We start from the raw sequence: 15,841 nt of genomic DNA on the forward strand, positions 1-15,841 counted from the left end.
TTGTGATTACCAGCTACCAACTGTATCTACATTTCAACATACTGGTACTTTATGCTACATGTGAGCAGATTGCCAACTTTTTTTTATTTTTATACATACATATTGAGAACAGTATAATTGTATGAAAATACTCCACAAGGTTTTCAAACATTCTAAAATGAATTATCATATTCAAATCACAGTTTTTCAGATATTTTGAGGTTTTATTTGCATACAATCAGTTCGTCTATCAAAATATCTCTCCACATACATGTCAAAACTAGACACATTAAAATCATAGTAGGGAGAGTATATCATCATTTGCTCAAGTGTTTGACATTAGGTTGTCAACACACACACACACACACACACACACACACACACACACATACACACACACACACAGCCAGATACATCCAAAGACACATGCATTCTCATAGTCTAGTTTCTAACGACCATGTTCTGATTTACACTACGTTATCTTCACACATTACTTATCTTCACACATGTATTAAATGTGTGAAGATAATGTAGTGTAAATTGCAACACGGTTGTCAGGAACTAGACTGGCATTCTCACTCACTGACAGACAGACAGACAGACAGACAGACCATTTGTGATCATTACAATGTACTGCTGAATTGTTTGTTCTGCTAATAAAAGCGATACATCTCTCTTATCTACTAACTATTCAGGGCTGTACACCGTAACCAAAAGAATCTTGGAGCATTCACTCTATGGTCTATGACTGTACCAAAGATGCCCCCCTTGGATTTGTTGTAACTGCACAATTCACTGTGATCATGTCATAACTTTCAATTTGATCCTGTGTCAGGTACATAACTCTCAAAATAGCATTGAACATAAACTGTAACTCTCAACTGACCTTTTGCTTACATTTCAGTACATGTCACATGACATCATTGTGGTGTATTTGCATATTTGCCTGTTACCATAGCCACACAGACAAAACAAGTAATTCCGAATATAAATGCAATGGAGATTTCAGGCTGGTCAAAAACATTTCCTATGTTGTACAAGTTACAAATAATTTCCTTCACAACTTAATAGGCAATAATACAACACAATGAATGTACAAATAAACCCACAAAGAAAGACTTGCACTAAATAAAAACATTATAAAAACACATTTCCTCTTTTTGGCAGTTCTACCTTTTTGAGAAAAAAATCAATCTACCTGCAAACCACCACTAGTGGTACTGCCACTAAGAATAAAAAAGTTACATCATCTTGTGATAAATCTAGCTTAATTACTACCTGCCTACACATGGTTGTAAACACATTAATGGGGAACAACAGCCCAGGAAATAGAGACATTTTTTTGTAAACTTTGGGTTCTGGAGAGTCATTTCATGATTTTACATACATCATTTACATCATACTTGATTGTTGAGAAAAACATTCTTTTTGTTACATTACAAATGCACATCAGCTAACTGCCAGGGTGCAATGCATGTCAGCTAACTCCCAGGATGCAATGCGTGTCCATGAAACAGACCTACACCATTCCAATGAGTAAGGAACAAATTCCAACTGGGGTTTATCTCATGTTTACTTATAAGTGATGTAAAATCATGAAAAATGACTCTCCAAACTCAAAATGTACAAAAATGCCTGTATTTCCTGGAGTACATGCTATTCCCATTTAATTTAAGAGAATTTTCTTCTTCTATAAATTGTGCAAATAAAAAGATTTCTCAACCTGCCTATATTCAAGGGACGTACACACACTCAATATAAAATACCATATAAAAACATATCTCATTTCTGTAGGTGGTTGGATATTTAATTCAATAATAATAATAATAATAATAATAATAATAATTAATATTCCTCATATTTAAGTAGACTACATGGAGTGAATCTTGCATGTAAATAGTTTTGTTATAAGTTTGTGCCATTTAACTGGTGGCTCCCACAGAGTTTATCTTCTTTCCTGTTGATGGTGGATAACTTGATCATTCATATTATTCTCTACCTGTCAGCAAACTAGTCGTTGTTTTCTTTGTAAATCTTGATGCAGCTGCCATTGTTATTTTATCATAATATTTATAGATTCAAATTTTTTTTTTTTTATAATAGTTTGGGCAAACCTTGAACAAAACTAAAATGCATAAAGACCTTCAAGGTTTGCAGTATCACAGACTGAAGAAATGGACACACAATCTCACAAATTTGTGTACAATAGCTCTACTGTCAATCCCATCATGCATTGTGTCTTCCTGTACAATGCAACATATGTATTAGTCTCGGTTACCCGAACTCTTGCCGTTGAGGGCTCCACCCTCAGCTGGCAATAGTCTGGGTAACTGAGACAAATATGTGTTTAAACTTTAGCGCATCAGGGTTAACCATTGTTGGTGTACTGAGCTGTACCATGGATGTGCACATTAAAACTTAACTAATCCTACAAACAGAGGTACACGTTTAATTTGCTGCAACATCAAAAATGGAAATTCATTAAGGGATGACAATCATGCAATGAATTGTGGGATCTCACAAGGTGACAGTGGCCTCATTAATATTTACATAAACAACTCTAATAGACAGATCAGGGGTGGAAATACAAGACTATCTCTTTGCTGCACTATATGTTTGCTACATGTATCTACTGGCTTGGCAAAAGTCTAAATATCTGTTAAGCGTTATAACTATACTGGCTCAATGAAGTCCTAATAGGTATACATACTAGAATGATCTCAGTTCAGTTTGATAAACTCAGGAGGGATTTCCATTTATCAGAAGGCAAATCTCAATTGCTTATATGACCATCATATGTATCTCTATGCCTACGTCATAGTGGACAAGGCCACTACTGTACTCAGGATAAATTTACTCCATATTTTTTTAGGCTTAATTTGTATTCATTGTGTGTTCACGCCAACCTTATCTTTAATAACTATTTAGTCTTACCTCTAGGGATGTCTTTATCATAAAGAAGGGTCACTACTTAATAATAAATAAATAGAGACAGGCAGACACAGACTACACATCTTTACAATTGTTTGCACCATCAAAGACTATTGAATATTTCAAAATAGGCAATCTAATATGCGGTTTCATTACTCTTTTTTTTGCTGACTTACACACAGGCACATGTAGAGCTCCATTTTGTATATTTATTTACACTTTAAACTTGTACCGTTATTTACTGTTTCCAGGGGCTAGACATGATTAGCATCGCTATTTTCTGACTCCTGTTATCCGATCTGATTGTTTGCTTCTCATGTATTTACGTTTGTGATGTCATTTTTCTCTTCTTTTTTTGATCGGGTAATAAAAAATATGGTATCATATCGTATCGTACATGTTTGAATATAAGCTATCATTCCCTGGGGTCCTTTTCTAGACTAGAAGATCTTTCGCTGATCTGCTTACGTAATGACTTTAGGATGTTTCAGTCTAGTCACTATTTCCAGTGTGAGATTCTACCACTGAAACGGTTACTGTTCTTTTGGTATAATTTCATGGCCACCACATTTGTCATATCAATTCTGCTAGCCTTCAATTTAAAGGCTATTAGAATACTGGATAAAATGTATAGCGAGGTAACTATGAAGACAAACACACATTTGCCAATATTAGGGTGGCCCTTTTTATTTGTTTACTTTCTCAAGACCCGACTCACTCTATATTGCTTTGACCCAGTGAAATAATAAAAAACAAAATTGATGCCCTCTATGGTCAGATCAGAGAGAAATCACATTATCACTGATGGTGAAAGATGGCAAACCCACAAGTGCCTAGCTGGGCAAAAAGGATAGTTTGTCACAGAAATGATTATGATGGATCTCTAACAAAACACATGATTCATAATTTCATCAACTGTCATTTCTAAGTCACCAAGACTGTTCAAAGTATAATTACGAAGTGAAAGTGTGTACATGGACACACCTACTTGCTTTTTTTTTATTTTACCTTCTTTTAAATAACTAACTAACTAACTAACTAACTAACTAACTAACTAACTAACTGACTGAACCATCATTTCAAAAATATTACGGAGAGACATACAAATAAATACGAGGTACACTTCTGAATGACACCTACTGAAATTCATTTCTTTCAGCATGAAAATAAGACTGAGCATCATAAATTCTATTTTACAGTATTTTTTTCAAAGAAAATTTTTTCTCAAGGTTTTGAAGGTAAGACAGTGTCTGATGACAGCAATATAACTGATGTCACTAGACAGTGTTTTATGATATCAACACCACTGATATCATATCTTATTGCCAAAGATAACCATATACTTTAGGTGATGACACTTGTAACTAAGCTACCTGGTATAAGAAGGAACAACATCAAAATGGTTCAACTCGCAAAACAGTATTACGGTATCATTTTGGGATTGTGTGAAATGTCAATGCGACTTTTGTTGCTGAAACTGTCGTTCTTTAAATTAGTTTATACCTAGAGTTTCTCTCCTGTGCTGTGGTTGTTTGATTTCTTTTTTGGTTCAGTTTTTTTTTTCAAACGTTTATTACTTGGTGTGTTTCATAATGTATATGTGCCCTAATTTGACTGTGGACCTTTGAGGCATTGTTATCATGACTTTTGTGTTTATGATTTGTCAGTCCTATCATTATTACTGCTTACAAACATATGAAAACAAAAATAGAAAATTTACATTTCCTTTCTGAATTGCTGAATATTGGTTTATTGTTAAAGTTGATAATTTGTCTTTAGATGATGTCATAATTATGCAAATTATATCTTTACTACACTATGATATGTACTATAGATTACTTGCACTGGTGCATGTGCATACTAGTGGTATTTTCACTGCAGTGTAATACTGAAAACATTTCTGCATACATGCATACAAATGATATGCAAATGAGGACATGATTGTTCGCTACACTGTATGACTTTTTAAAATGATTTTTTTATGGAAATTTGCTGTTTCAAATAAACATGTGTACTAATAACAGAACCCCATGCAACATGAGTTCCAGTGTGGGTACTCAGGGGGTATTTGCACCTGTGCTTGCAATGTTTTCTACTGCACTTTCACGAGCGTACAGGCACCGAGAACACTGCAAGCACTTGTGCAAATTCACCAAGTACGCCACACTTGCACTCATGTGTCATGGGGTTCTGTCGTATCGTTGCATAATTATATAAGATATAAATTACCACAATCAGTGAAATGACAGAGAAATGCTGTGTCCTACCACGATTGGACTTAATAAAGTTAGTACCAATGGCATGTGCAAAATCTGACAAATCTCTTGCCATATCTGTCAAAATTTAGCCGGGGATAACTTTATAAGTTTGCAGAACATGAATTGCTACAAATTGTATGCAGTCTATTAATGTTGTAAATGGTGGATTGCTGCAATTGGCCAACGAACCAAGTCAAATAACATTCTAAGACTAGACGACTGCTACTATGCCCTCTAGTGGCAGAGTGTGAACAAGGCTAGAGATTCTCGTCAAAAAAGCTCTTGATGTAGCTTTTCATATTTCTAGTGGTGCAAAATTGGTTAAAACTATTTTCAGTAACATTCTAAGACCACTGGAATTATCAAACAATCACCAGAGATCTGCGTCTTCATAGTCTTGATTTTTGATTTTTTTTCCAAACATTTTTTGGTGAGCACATTGTGATATTCCGTCTATACAACATCATCCTTATTAATGTCCTAAATACTCAACCATACACATTATAGCACTTAATGTATAATGTATCATATATAACTAAAATCAATGATTTAACTCATGATTCTAGTGGCAAACTTATCTCTAATCAAATAGGTGTCCTGGTATAACAGTTTTAGTTGACTGAGGATTTTCCTCCTTCCACTGACATAACGAAAATATACACCATTGTCCCATGTTGAGCCTAAACATCAGCAGTTGATCAAGCAGACAAAATGGCTGCCGCCCAGGGAGTGCCATGATTGGTTCTTCACACATCATACGCACTACTAGCACACAAGCAAGTCATGTAACCGATGTCATTTCTTCTCACCTTCAAAAGCAAAATGTGTCTGATGAGCTGTAACGAAAGAAGATAAAATAGCATGGTCAGACTTTAGAAGTACATAGTAGTCATGGTATTTATACAGGAATGTGTGTAGCATGGGTAAGTTTAAATGTCATGTATTCACTGGCCTGACAAATCTCACACGTGTACAATGTCTAGGACTGTTTTCAGATGTAAGATATATATTGAAACTTTGAAATGTCAAAAACCAAGGGGAAGATTTCTGACCACATTTTTACACCCAATAAAACCTTCATCTTGTGATATCTTTCACAAATAATGAATTCTTATATTCTATTATATTACACATTTCATTGCAAAAATGTAGAAATCAATAGAATTTCATTATGTTTAATTTCATTTTTTTAAAAACAATATTTAGTCAAGTAAGCACTAATTTTTTTTTACCATGGAAACAAGTAAAGCAAACCCCTTGTTTTCAACCCATTATTTCAAAATATAAATGTTGAGCAATTTTTTTTTCAAAAGTTTTGTGAAACTGACGTCTCATTCCAAAGAGTTATATATGTAGCAGTATAGTTGTCAGTAGGGGTAGAAAACAGTGTGAACACTGTCAACTCATTGTCAAAATAAAATACAATTTACTACAAAACATAGCATGATTACAGAATACACACAGAGGGCGCCATAATGCTCTACTAGTGGATATATAAATATCTATGTTGAAATATCTTATGAGGAATCATCCAAAACAACGACCTGTCCTGAGAGAACATTGTATTAAACAAATTTGTATTATTTTATGTACATCTTGATTTAAAGGGTTTGACCTATGACCTTGTTCTCATTTTTTTGACACTGTGACAATATGTACTTAAACTTTGTAACATATTCCTACGATACTATTTGTCAATGTCAGATGTATACCAAATAAATCACTATTTTTCACAGCATATATATATATATATATATATATATATATAAAACACAGTATCAAGCAAGATACACAGGAGCCATTACACAGTGTTTCACATTGTTGCGATCATCAGATGTAGCATTGTTTACTCCAGCATAGACATTTTAAATAAATTAATACGGAGTTTATGCATATCTTTTTTATATATACTAGTATATGGATTGTATTTAACAAAGGAAAGCCTATCAAGATATTAGGAAGACTGGTCATTGAAATAAACACTGCAATTCTTTGTAATAAACAGTCCAGTGTTCTTCCCACTTAAAGAGAAAGCATAGCGCTAGCATCATACTTGCTTACCGCCGAGTTCAGCTGCCATGCTTGTCAGGTTTCTGCTGTGCTTCAACTATTTTATAATAATTAATATCCTTGAGTAGTTTTCAATATTATAATCATGTCACTTTCATATGAAGAGAAGTGGCTAATCCAAATTGTACATGTGTGATGAATATTGTGATGAATGATTATGATTCAATGTTGAAGACACGCATGCATTATGCAAATCATTATGCTATTGGTATGCAAATTGTTGCTATCTCAGCAGGACAGTGTTACAAAGTTTTGAATTGCTTGAAAGCTAACTGTTGTAACTAGATACCATTGGGAGAAATATTACTATGGCAAGCATACTATTGGCAATATACGATAGACACAAATTAAATCTACTGTTGTTGCAAATAGTAGATTAATCACCCCTTTAATGACATTTTCTGTAAATCCATGTAATTACACCCTATATATAGGGTATCTGGCTTCAATGACTTGGTTTCTGTAACTCTATGTAATCACACCCTAAATATAGGGTGTCAGGCTTTAATGACTTGGTTTCTGTAACTCTATGTAATTACACCCTAAATATAGGGTATCGGGCTTTAATGACTTGACTTTTTCTCCCTTTGGGTACTGTATATTCAGAGATAAAGAGTCTAAAAAAAATGGGGTCCACTTTCCACAATTTTTTATTTTGTTTAGTCAAAATGGGGTCTGGGGTCGGTAGCATTGGCCGCACACCCCTACCAGACCTGGCCAGTGGTACCCCCCCCCCCCAATGCCATGGTTATGTGGATATAATTAAATCACCCTGTAATAGCAGATGGAGTATTATTAGAAGTCTCCAAAAATGTACACTGAAAGATTAAAGTTTAAAGATCATGGATGTCTAAAAAAAAAAAAATGAAAATACTGCATGTATGTGGCTCTCATAAACAGACATGAGGTTGCCCTATTGTGAGTGTAAGTACATTCCTGTCTACTGCCTGATTATTTCAACATAGCGTTACAATAGTTTCAGTTTGTGTCTGTCTTAGCTTGCTGATAGCCCACCTGCCACTGTTGTACTTACATTTATAAAAGACTGTAATAAACTTAACATTAGGAAGTAATTCTTTAACTTTGTCCATAACAGTTGCCTTTTCCACAACAGCAGCATTCACATTCCATATCTGTACAATATCGTCTCTATCTCTTTTACTTACACTGAGGCCACAGATTTCATCTTCTGTGTTGTATGCAAATACAAAGAATATACAAAATAAAGTATCAATTATAATTGTGTCTCAAGATTTTGATTTAGGAAAAGATCTTTCTCGATTCAACATCAGACCAAAGTAATCATCAAGTTATCAAGTAACCAGCTATATTACATCATTAACAGATTGATATTTTATACAGACACTGCTTAGAATTCATTAGACACTGACCATGGTGACGTGTGTTCATGTTTAACGTCTTTAAATAAAAAAAGCCTCCTGAGGTATGAAGCGAAATTAGTTGAATATTCAAGGCAATTCTTGTACTTATTTTTTAATACTGATGATTGTTAAAGAGACAACACTGAATCCATGATATGATACAACGTATTTCACACAAGATATAATACTGAAACTTGACAAATTGACTTGTTTAATTTATAAGACATAAAGAATTGGACTAATCTCTTTTGAACTACTGATGTTAGTCTAGATGCTAGCCATGACATCAAAGCATCTCTTTACCTCTGTCTAGCTCAATGAGAAATCATGAACTAAAAGTTGTTCATGTAAATGAGTAACACCCCTCCCCCCCCATTACTAGAATAATGTAAATAGTGTACAAGTATGAGAGTAACATCCTATGTTGACAAATATACCATTATGTATATACTGAACTGTCCATATTACTGCCACCAATAAACACTAACTTATAATTGGATAGAATTCTGTGATTCATTAACAAAGACGTGATATAATGACTGTGTGGGTGGCTTCGTTTGAATTTGAAATTTCATCTCAGGACCTCATTGAGCTAGACATAAAGAGAGATGTTGAGATTTGATGCCACAGATAGCATTAGACTATACTTATACTTCAAAGAAGAGATTTTTGAATGAATACACTGTTGTATCTGACACATAATGGTGTAAAGTAAGTTGTACATGACTACTGGCCAGTCACATAGAAATAAAGAATACACACTAACATTTAGATACATGTAACACCATGTCAAAATCTGACCTGAAATACAAGAGCTGTTTTTTAATTAACAGAAATAGTAATTTAATAAAAGCCTACCTTTTGCTACATGATCTGCAAATTGTTCACCTATTAATGCTAGCAATAATTCTTTCCATAAGATCGTCTGCAAAGGAAACACACAATTATTAATCATTCTGGCATATTACTGGTAGTATTGTACTGTGCATAATATTTGAGTTGATCTGACTGGAATATCAACTTGGTCAGCTGATAACTTGGACTCAAGTTTATCAAATTAGGAACAGCTTCATTGTAATGCCCTCTCACTGAGCCCAGAAGGAGCATTTGACATAACTGGGTATCATATGAGGGAATGTTCAAACTTTGCCACTGTATGTCTGGTAAGCAAATAACTACTATGAAATGACATGCTGTTTGTAATATGCTAGGTATGATGATATACCAGACCACAATTTCACACACAGAGAGTAATGATATACCAGGCCACAATTTCACACACAGAGAGTAATGATATACCAGGCCACAATTTCACACACAGAGAGTAATGATATACCAGGCCACACTTTCACACAGAGTCATGATATATCAGGCTGCACTTTTTACAAAGAGTATTGATATACCAGGCCATACTTTCACACATACACACATGCTTATGATATACCAGGCCATAGAAAGCCTTCACACACAAATAGTGATAATATCATATACCAGGCCACACTTTCACATGCACATGGTGATATACCAGGCCACACTTTCACATGCACATGGTGATATACCAGCCATACTTTCACATGCACATGGTGATAATATACCAGGCCACTCTTTCACAAATAGTGATGATATACCAGACCACACTTTCACACATACATGGTGATTATATACCAGGCCACACTTTCACACATACATGGTGATTATATACCAGGCCACACTTTCATACAGAGTCATGGTATACCAGGCCATACTTTCACACGCACATGGTGATGATATACCAGGCCACACTTTCACACAGTCAAGATAGACCAAGCCCCGGGGCGGGGGGTGGGGTTGGTGTACCACTGGCCAGTTCTAGTAGGGGTGTGTGGCCAATGCTGTCAACCCCAGACCCCATTTTAGACCAATTTTGACCCAAAACCAATACCCCGTTTTAGACCGTTCAACTTTTTAGAAGACCCCATTTTAGACCAACGTTGAACTCATAGTTGAACGATGGATGAAATGTTGCGCATGCGCAGTTAATATAACAATGCATTATGGGGCGATATCTGAAACCAAGCATTTCAGGGGGTGTGCATGCTATCTCAACCAGTGAATTAGCAGGCGAAAATTCCCGAACTCGTCGAGAATTTAATAAGGAGCTCCTTCTGGGACCCCATTTTAGACCAAACAAAATGAAAAATTGTGAAATGTGGACTCCATTTTAGAGTCATTAGCTCTCAAAAGACAGTACCCATTTTAGACCAAAGAGCGAAAAACCCTACCCCAAAGGGCGGCACATATACGTATACCCAATAGGTGGGAGTAACCCCCCGGGAGACCAGGCCATACTTTAACACATATAGTCATGATATACCAGGCCATTATGGCATACTTTGACACAGAGTCATGATATGATATGATATGATATGATATACCAGGCCACACTTTCACACTGAGTCATGATATACCAGGTCACACTTTCACACTGAGTCATGATATACCAGGCCACACTTTCACACTGAGTCATGATATACCAGGCCACACTTTCACACTGAGTCATGATATAACAGACCACACTTTCACAGAGTCATGATATACCAGGCCACACTTTCACATGCACATGGTGATGATATATCAGGTCACACTAGGACACTTTCATATTTTCACACACACAGCCAGACAGATATAGACACAGACACACAAACACTTACACACACACACACACACAGCCATAGACACACACACACAAACAGTGATGATATACCAGGCCATACAGTCTAATTGGGGAATTCCATTGACATAGTCACTGATAAATACAAAATGATACACTTACTGTATCATTCTTATAAATTTTCATTTTCCAATATCCACCATTAGCATTACATGCTTCTTCCCTGCAAGAAAAGTGTACAATAAATGAATTACTATCAGTTACAAAATAGCAATGAAGCTGACTGATGATATGCATCTTACACTTTACATGTAGACTAACAATACATTGTTATTGGTGCCCTCTATAACTTACTGGTGAAACCAATCGTATGGAACAGTAACGATACTGGAGTATATAACTTACCATACTAGCTTGTAATAACTCTACCGTACTATCACTTACCAGAATAGTTTGTGATAACTCTACTGTACTAATAACTTACCACAATACTTGTGATAACTCTACCATACTATAACTTACCATCATAGATTGTGATAACTCTACTGTACTAATAACTTACCACAATACTTGTGATAACTCTACCATACTATAACTTACCATCATAGATTGTGATAACTCTACCGTACTTTCACTTACCAGAATAGTTTGTGATAACTCTACTGTACTAATAACTTACCACAATACTTGTAATAACTCTACCATACTATAACTTACTATAATAGTTTGTGATAACTCCAATGTACTATAACTTAAAATAATAGTTTGTGATAACTCTACCGTACTATAACTTACCATACTAGCTTGTGATAACTCCACTGTACTATAACTTACCATAAGTGTTTGTGACAACTCTACTGTGTCATAAATTACCATAATACTTGTGATAACTCTACCATACTATAACTTACTATAATAGTTTGTGATAACTCTACCGTACTATAACTTACTATAATAGTTTGTGATAACTCTACCGTACTATAACTTACCATACTAGCTTGTGATAACTCCACTGTACTATAACTTACCATAAGTGTTTGTGACAACTCTACTGTGCCATAATTTACCATAATACTTGTGATAACTCTACCATACTATAACTTAAATTACTATCCTAGTTTGTGATAACTCTACTGTGCCATAACTTACCATAATACTTGTGATAACTCTACCGTACTATAACTTAAATTACCATCCTAGTTTGTGGTAACTCTACTGTGCCATAACTTACCATAGTGGTTTCCGTTGATCTCTCATTAAATGATAACTATACCGCACAGGGACTTCTTGGATATCTGGGATGTTGTTATATACACTCCAAAAACTCTAAAAGCACACAGAAATATACTAATGAATACATAAGAAGTGTAGAAGGTTTAACGTACATATCCCCATTATTGTGAGTTTGTGTTTGATACAAAAAAATTCCACTCTGAATGACACACCCGTGACTACTTACAAAACTAAAGATACACAAGATGGACTTAGACTAGAGATACAATATGAACATACATACAACATGTATGTATGCGTCTACTTTGTGTGCCATTACCATAGAAACCTTAGATTTGGTATTTGCTTTTAAGTTGTGTTTTTCACCCTGATATGTACATGTGATGTTTATACCACCTTCCTATCCCTGATGTTGTGGGTTTTTTTTTTGTTATCTGACCATGAAGGGTGATATATTTCAAGTCATCAAAATACCTTTATTTCCTCCAATGGTGTTCCTAGACTCTCTCACAGCCCACACACTGTCTTTGCTATTTCAATTGTCTATTTTCACATTTACTTTGTCAGTTTGACCTAACAGCTAGTTCAATCTCTCAGTATGTATGGCACTCCCTCATCGGTTGCATAAGACAAACCAATCAACATTCAAACTAGGGAAGCCAGCTGTGCTCACCATGAGTTTGGACTAGCTGTTGGGTCAGGTGAGGGCCGTGACAAGAGTCTGTGGCAAAACTCCTTGTGGCAATAATAAACCTCACCTCTACTGTGTGAACAGTGTAAATCTTTTTCAGGTTAGCTTCATATTCTGCAGCAGTAGCACCACGGACAGACCTGGAAAACATTGATTGACAAAGTAACCATCAATATCAATATCATAATGTTTTATGTCACAGGTATAATGTGTGCTAATATAATACCGTGCACCCTGTTTATTATGTAACACAAATTCTGTATCACGCAGTTCTGTAAACCTGAAATCTTTTTGCTAAATACTTATTTTTGCTTATTTCACTGGAAAACAAAAATGCAAAAATAAGTAGTGACTAAAACAGTGTACCTGGCTTAGTAATTTGTAAAAACTAGTCTTTGAGAACTAGCTGAAGACTGTAAAATCACAACATTTTCTAGTGGCAAAAACATCTAGGTGTACAGAATTCCATAAAAGGACGTTTCATAACTAGCACTACTATACAATGACACATGTACAACCTTTAATATCCTGTATAATTAACCCAACAGATTCAGTTGCAAGAACAGACTATGTTGCGCCAGTATATCACTGTCAGGGAAGCCAGATAGCCAAGTCTCAAGAACAGCTCAATACCCCAGCAGGATCAGAGTGGGTGTGTGGTAGATTGATCTCTTGAGATAGCAACACCAAGATAAGCTCTGGGGTGCTGCTAGCAGAGAACACAGGACTTCAGTGGTTTCAATCATCTGTGATTGTTGTTGTAATACTAATTAGTGTCCCTATGAAATTGAATTCTCACAGCATACATTCAAATAATTGTAAAACTGAATCTATGGGTCAGGGAAATATAATAAGCTGTACCGTCCTCAGAGTGATTCACATTCTTATAAACAAGAGAATTCTACTGCAACATGTAATATAAAATGACGTGACATGAAATTTCACTGTTTTGTGTGTGTGTGTGTGTGTGTGTGTGTGTGTGTGTGTGTGTGTGTGTGTGTGTGATTGAAATATCAGTCGTTATGCATGTACATTTGTTAGGGCTAAATTAATACAATTCCATGTTAAATAATTAAATTTGAATATTTTTAATTATTTTAATGAATAGGATGTCTAGACACCAATTTTGATCAATATCTACCAAGACAACTGATGTAATATGGATTTCATGATGGTGACCATGAGATACTTGTCAGTATTGCAGCTTAAGCCAAAAATTAGTCATCTCATAGTCATATCTATACACACATTAATGTAATTGGCATTTATTGCAAAAATGATATCTTTGTCCAAATTCTCATCCAGTTCTTCTTCAACCATAATGATGTAGCTATTTAAAAATGTACCTAGCATTGGATAAGTAGTAATAAAGTGTGGCGGAACCACGTCGAAATGTCACATGAATTGAGGGATGCCATATACACTGTCTGTAATGTGTTTTAACTTGGACATCGGATGTAAATCTTACTGGATGACTTCATAAGTATGTTGTGACAATTACGAACAAAGAAACAATGGCAAACGATTATCACTGAAACGAAACTAATGATTTCAACCGTCTAAATATTTAGAAAAGTGACAAATGGCATTATCTATTTAGAAATCTGACAAGTGATATTTGAATACATAAAATGTACCGGTGTCGAGTGAATTTGGGGCTAACTGTAGCTGGTTATCTGAGCGACTACTCCTCCCTCCCTCTCATTTGCCAAGTTGTTTATGTCATTGACCTGATGTCGAGAAGTTGGATAAACCGTCTAGCTTTCGAATACTGTTAGCTCTAGCTTACTAGTATGTGGATATCAACGTGTATTGTCTGTAGGATTATTTTTTCACTGGCGGTGACATAACATGTTAAGTTGATTACATTGGCCAGCTGAGCCGAGTTTGAACAGTGAACTGCACACAGAAAGACAATCGGTCGATGCAGGAAGTACATGGAATTTACTTACCGATCAAGCCAAAACGTCCACGGAGTGTTGAGAGGTACACCAGATTCTTCACTACTGTTGATCTCTGCGATCGCAGAATGTGATAATTCACTCGGATCAGGTGTAGATAAATCTGACGATTGCATATTATGCAGTGTCGATGCAGTGGCCGCCATTGTGAGGGCAGTCAGCAACAACAACGGGGACGGTCACGTGACAAAACAACATACGTCATTCTTTCGCGAAGTCGATCGATGACGCTCCGGGAGCTAGCTAGCTGACAGTATTGTTGTTGCCAATAATGTTGTTGGTGAATGACGCACGAAAGGTGTCCCAGCTCATGCATAACGTATATTTGTATAAAAGAATTTAAACTGTTTACATTGAATATTCTAAATGAACGCGTTTCGGATAGCATTACCCCTGCCTATTCAAAACAATATCTCACCTAGTATTTTTAAAACTGGCATTACAAACAGTCAAACGGTGACCTCATTTATGCAAATATAGTATGTGAAAGTTCCATGACCCCAATGAATGAGCTGACCTCGTTCATACCTGGCAAATTACAATTTGGTTACCCCCCACCACATCCACTCAAACACCTGTTTGAACGGTGTTTCTTTTCTCAACACAATTGTCTAGCCACACAAAATTATATTATTCAACTGTTCACATTAACAAAAATAATTGCAGTTCTATTTACCGGTAATTGC

At 35.5% G+C, this 15,841-nt stretch overlaps 1 protein-coding gene across 1 annotated transcript; it reads right to left on the reverse strand.

Annotated features, from left to right (window-relative positions):
- Positions 1–360: 360 nt before the first annotated feature.
- Positions 361–15,309, reverse strand: LOC144436448 (eukaryotic translation initiation factor 4E type 3-A-like). The gene is made up of 7 exons (XM_078125250.1): positions 15,147–15,309; positions 13,262–13,334; positions 12,502–12,596; positions 11,433–11,493; positions 9,479–9,545; positions 8,272–8,427; positions 361–6,004 (listed from the first exon to the last, which is right to left on the reverse strand). Exons 1-7 carry the CDS (start codon positions 15,299–15,301, stop codon positions 5,964–5,966), a joined length of 648 nt encoding a protein of 215 aa, XP_077981376.1. The 5' UTR covers positions 15,302–15,309; the 3' UTR covers positions 361–5,963.
- Between the last annotated feature and the right edge of the window lie 532 nt (positions 15,310–15,841).

This window comes from Glandiceps talaboti, chromosome 1 (genome assembly GCF_964340395.1).
Source record: "Glandiceps talaboti chromosome 1, keGlaTala1.1, whole genome shotgun sequence".
NCBI classification, from domain to species: Eukaryota; Metazoa; Hemichordata; class Enteropneusta; family Spengelidae; genus Glandiceps; species Glandiceps talaboti.

Excerpts from the sequence above, each read along its gene's own strand:
- LOC144436448 (XM_078125250.1), bottom strand. The coding sequence starts at position 15,301 with ATGGCGGCCACTGCATCGACACTGCATAATATGCAATCGTCAGATTTA. Across the intron at positions 11,494-12,501 it reads GATCAACGGAAACCACTATG|GGAAGAAGCATGTAATGCTA; the intron begins GTAAGTTATGGC and ends CTTTTCTTGCAG. Across the intron at positions 6,005-8,271 it reads TATTACAGTCTTTTATAAAT|CTCATCAGACACATTTTGCT; the intron begins GTAAGTACAACA and ends CTTTCGTTACAG.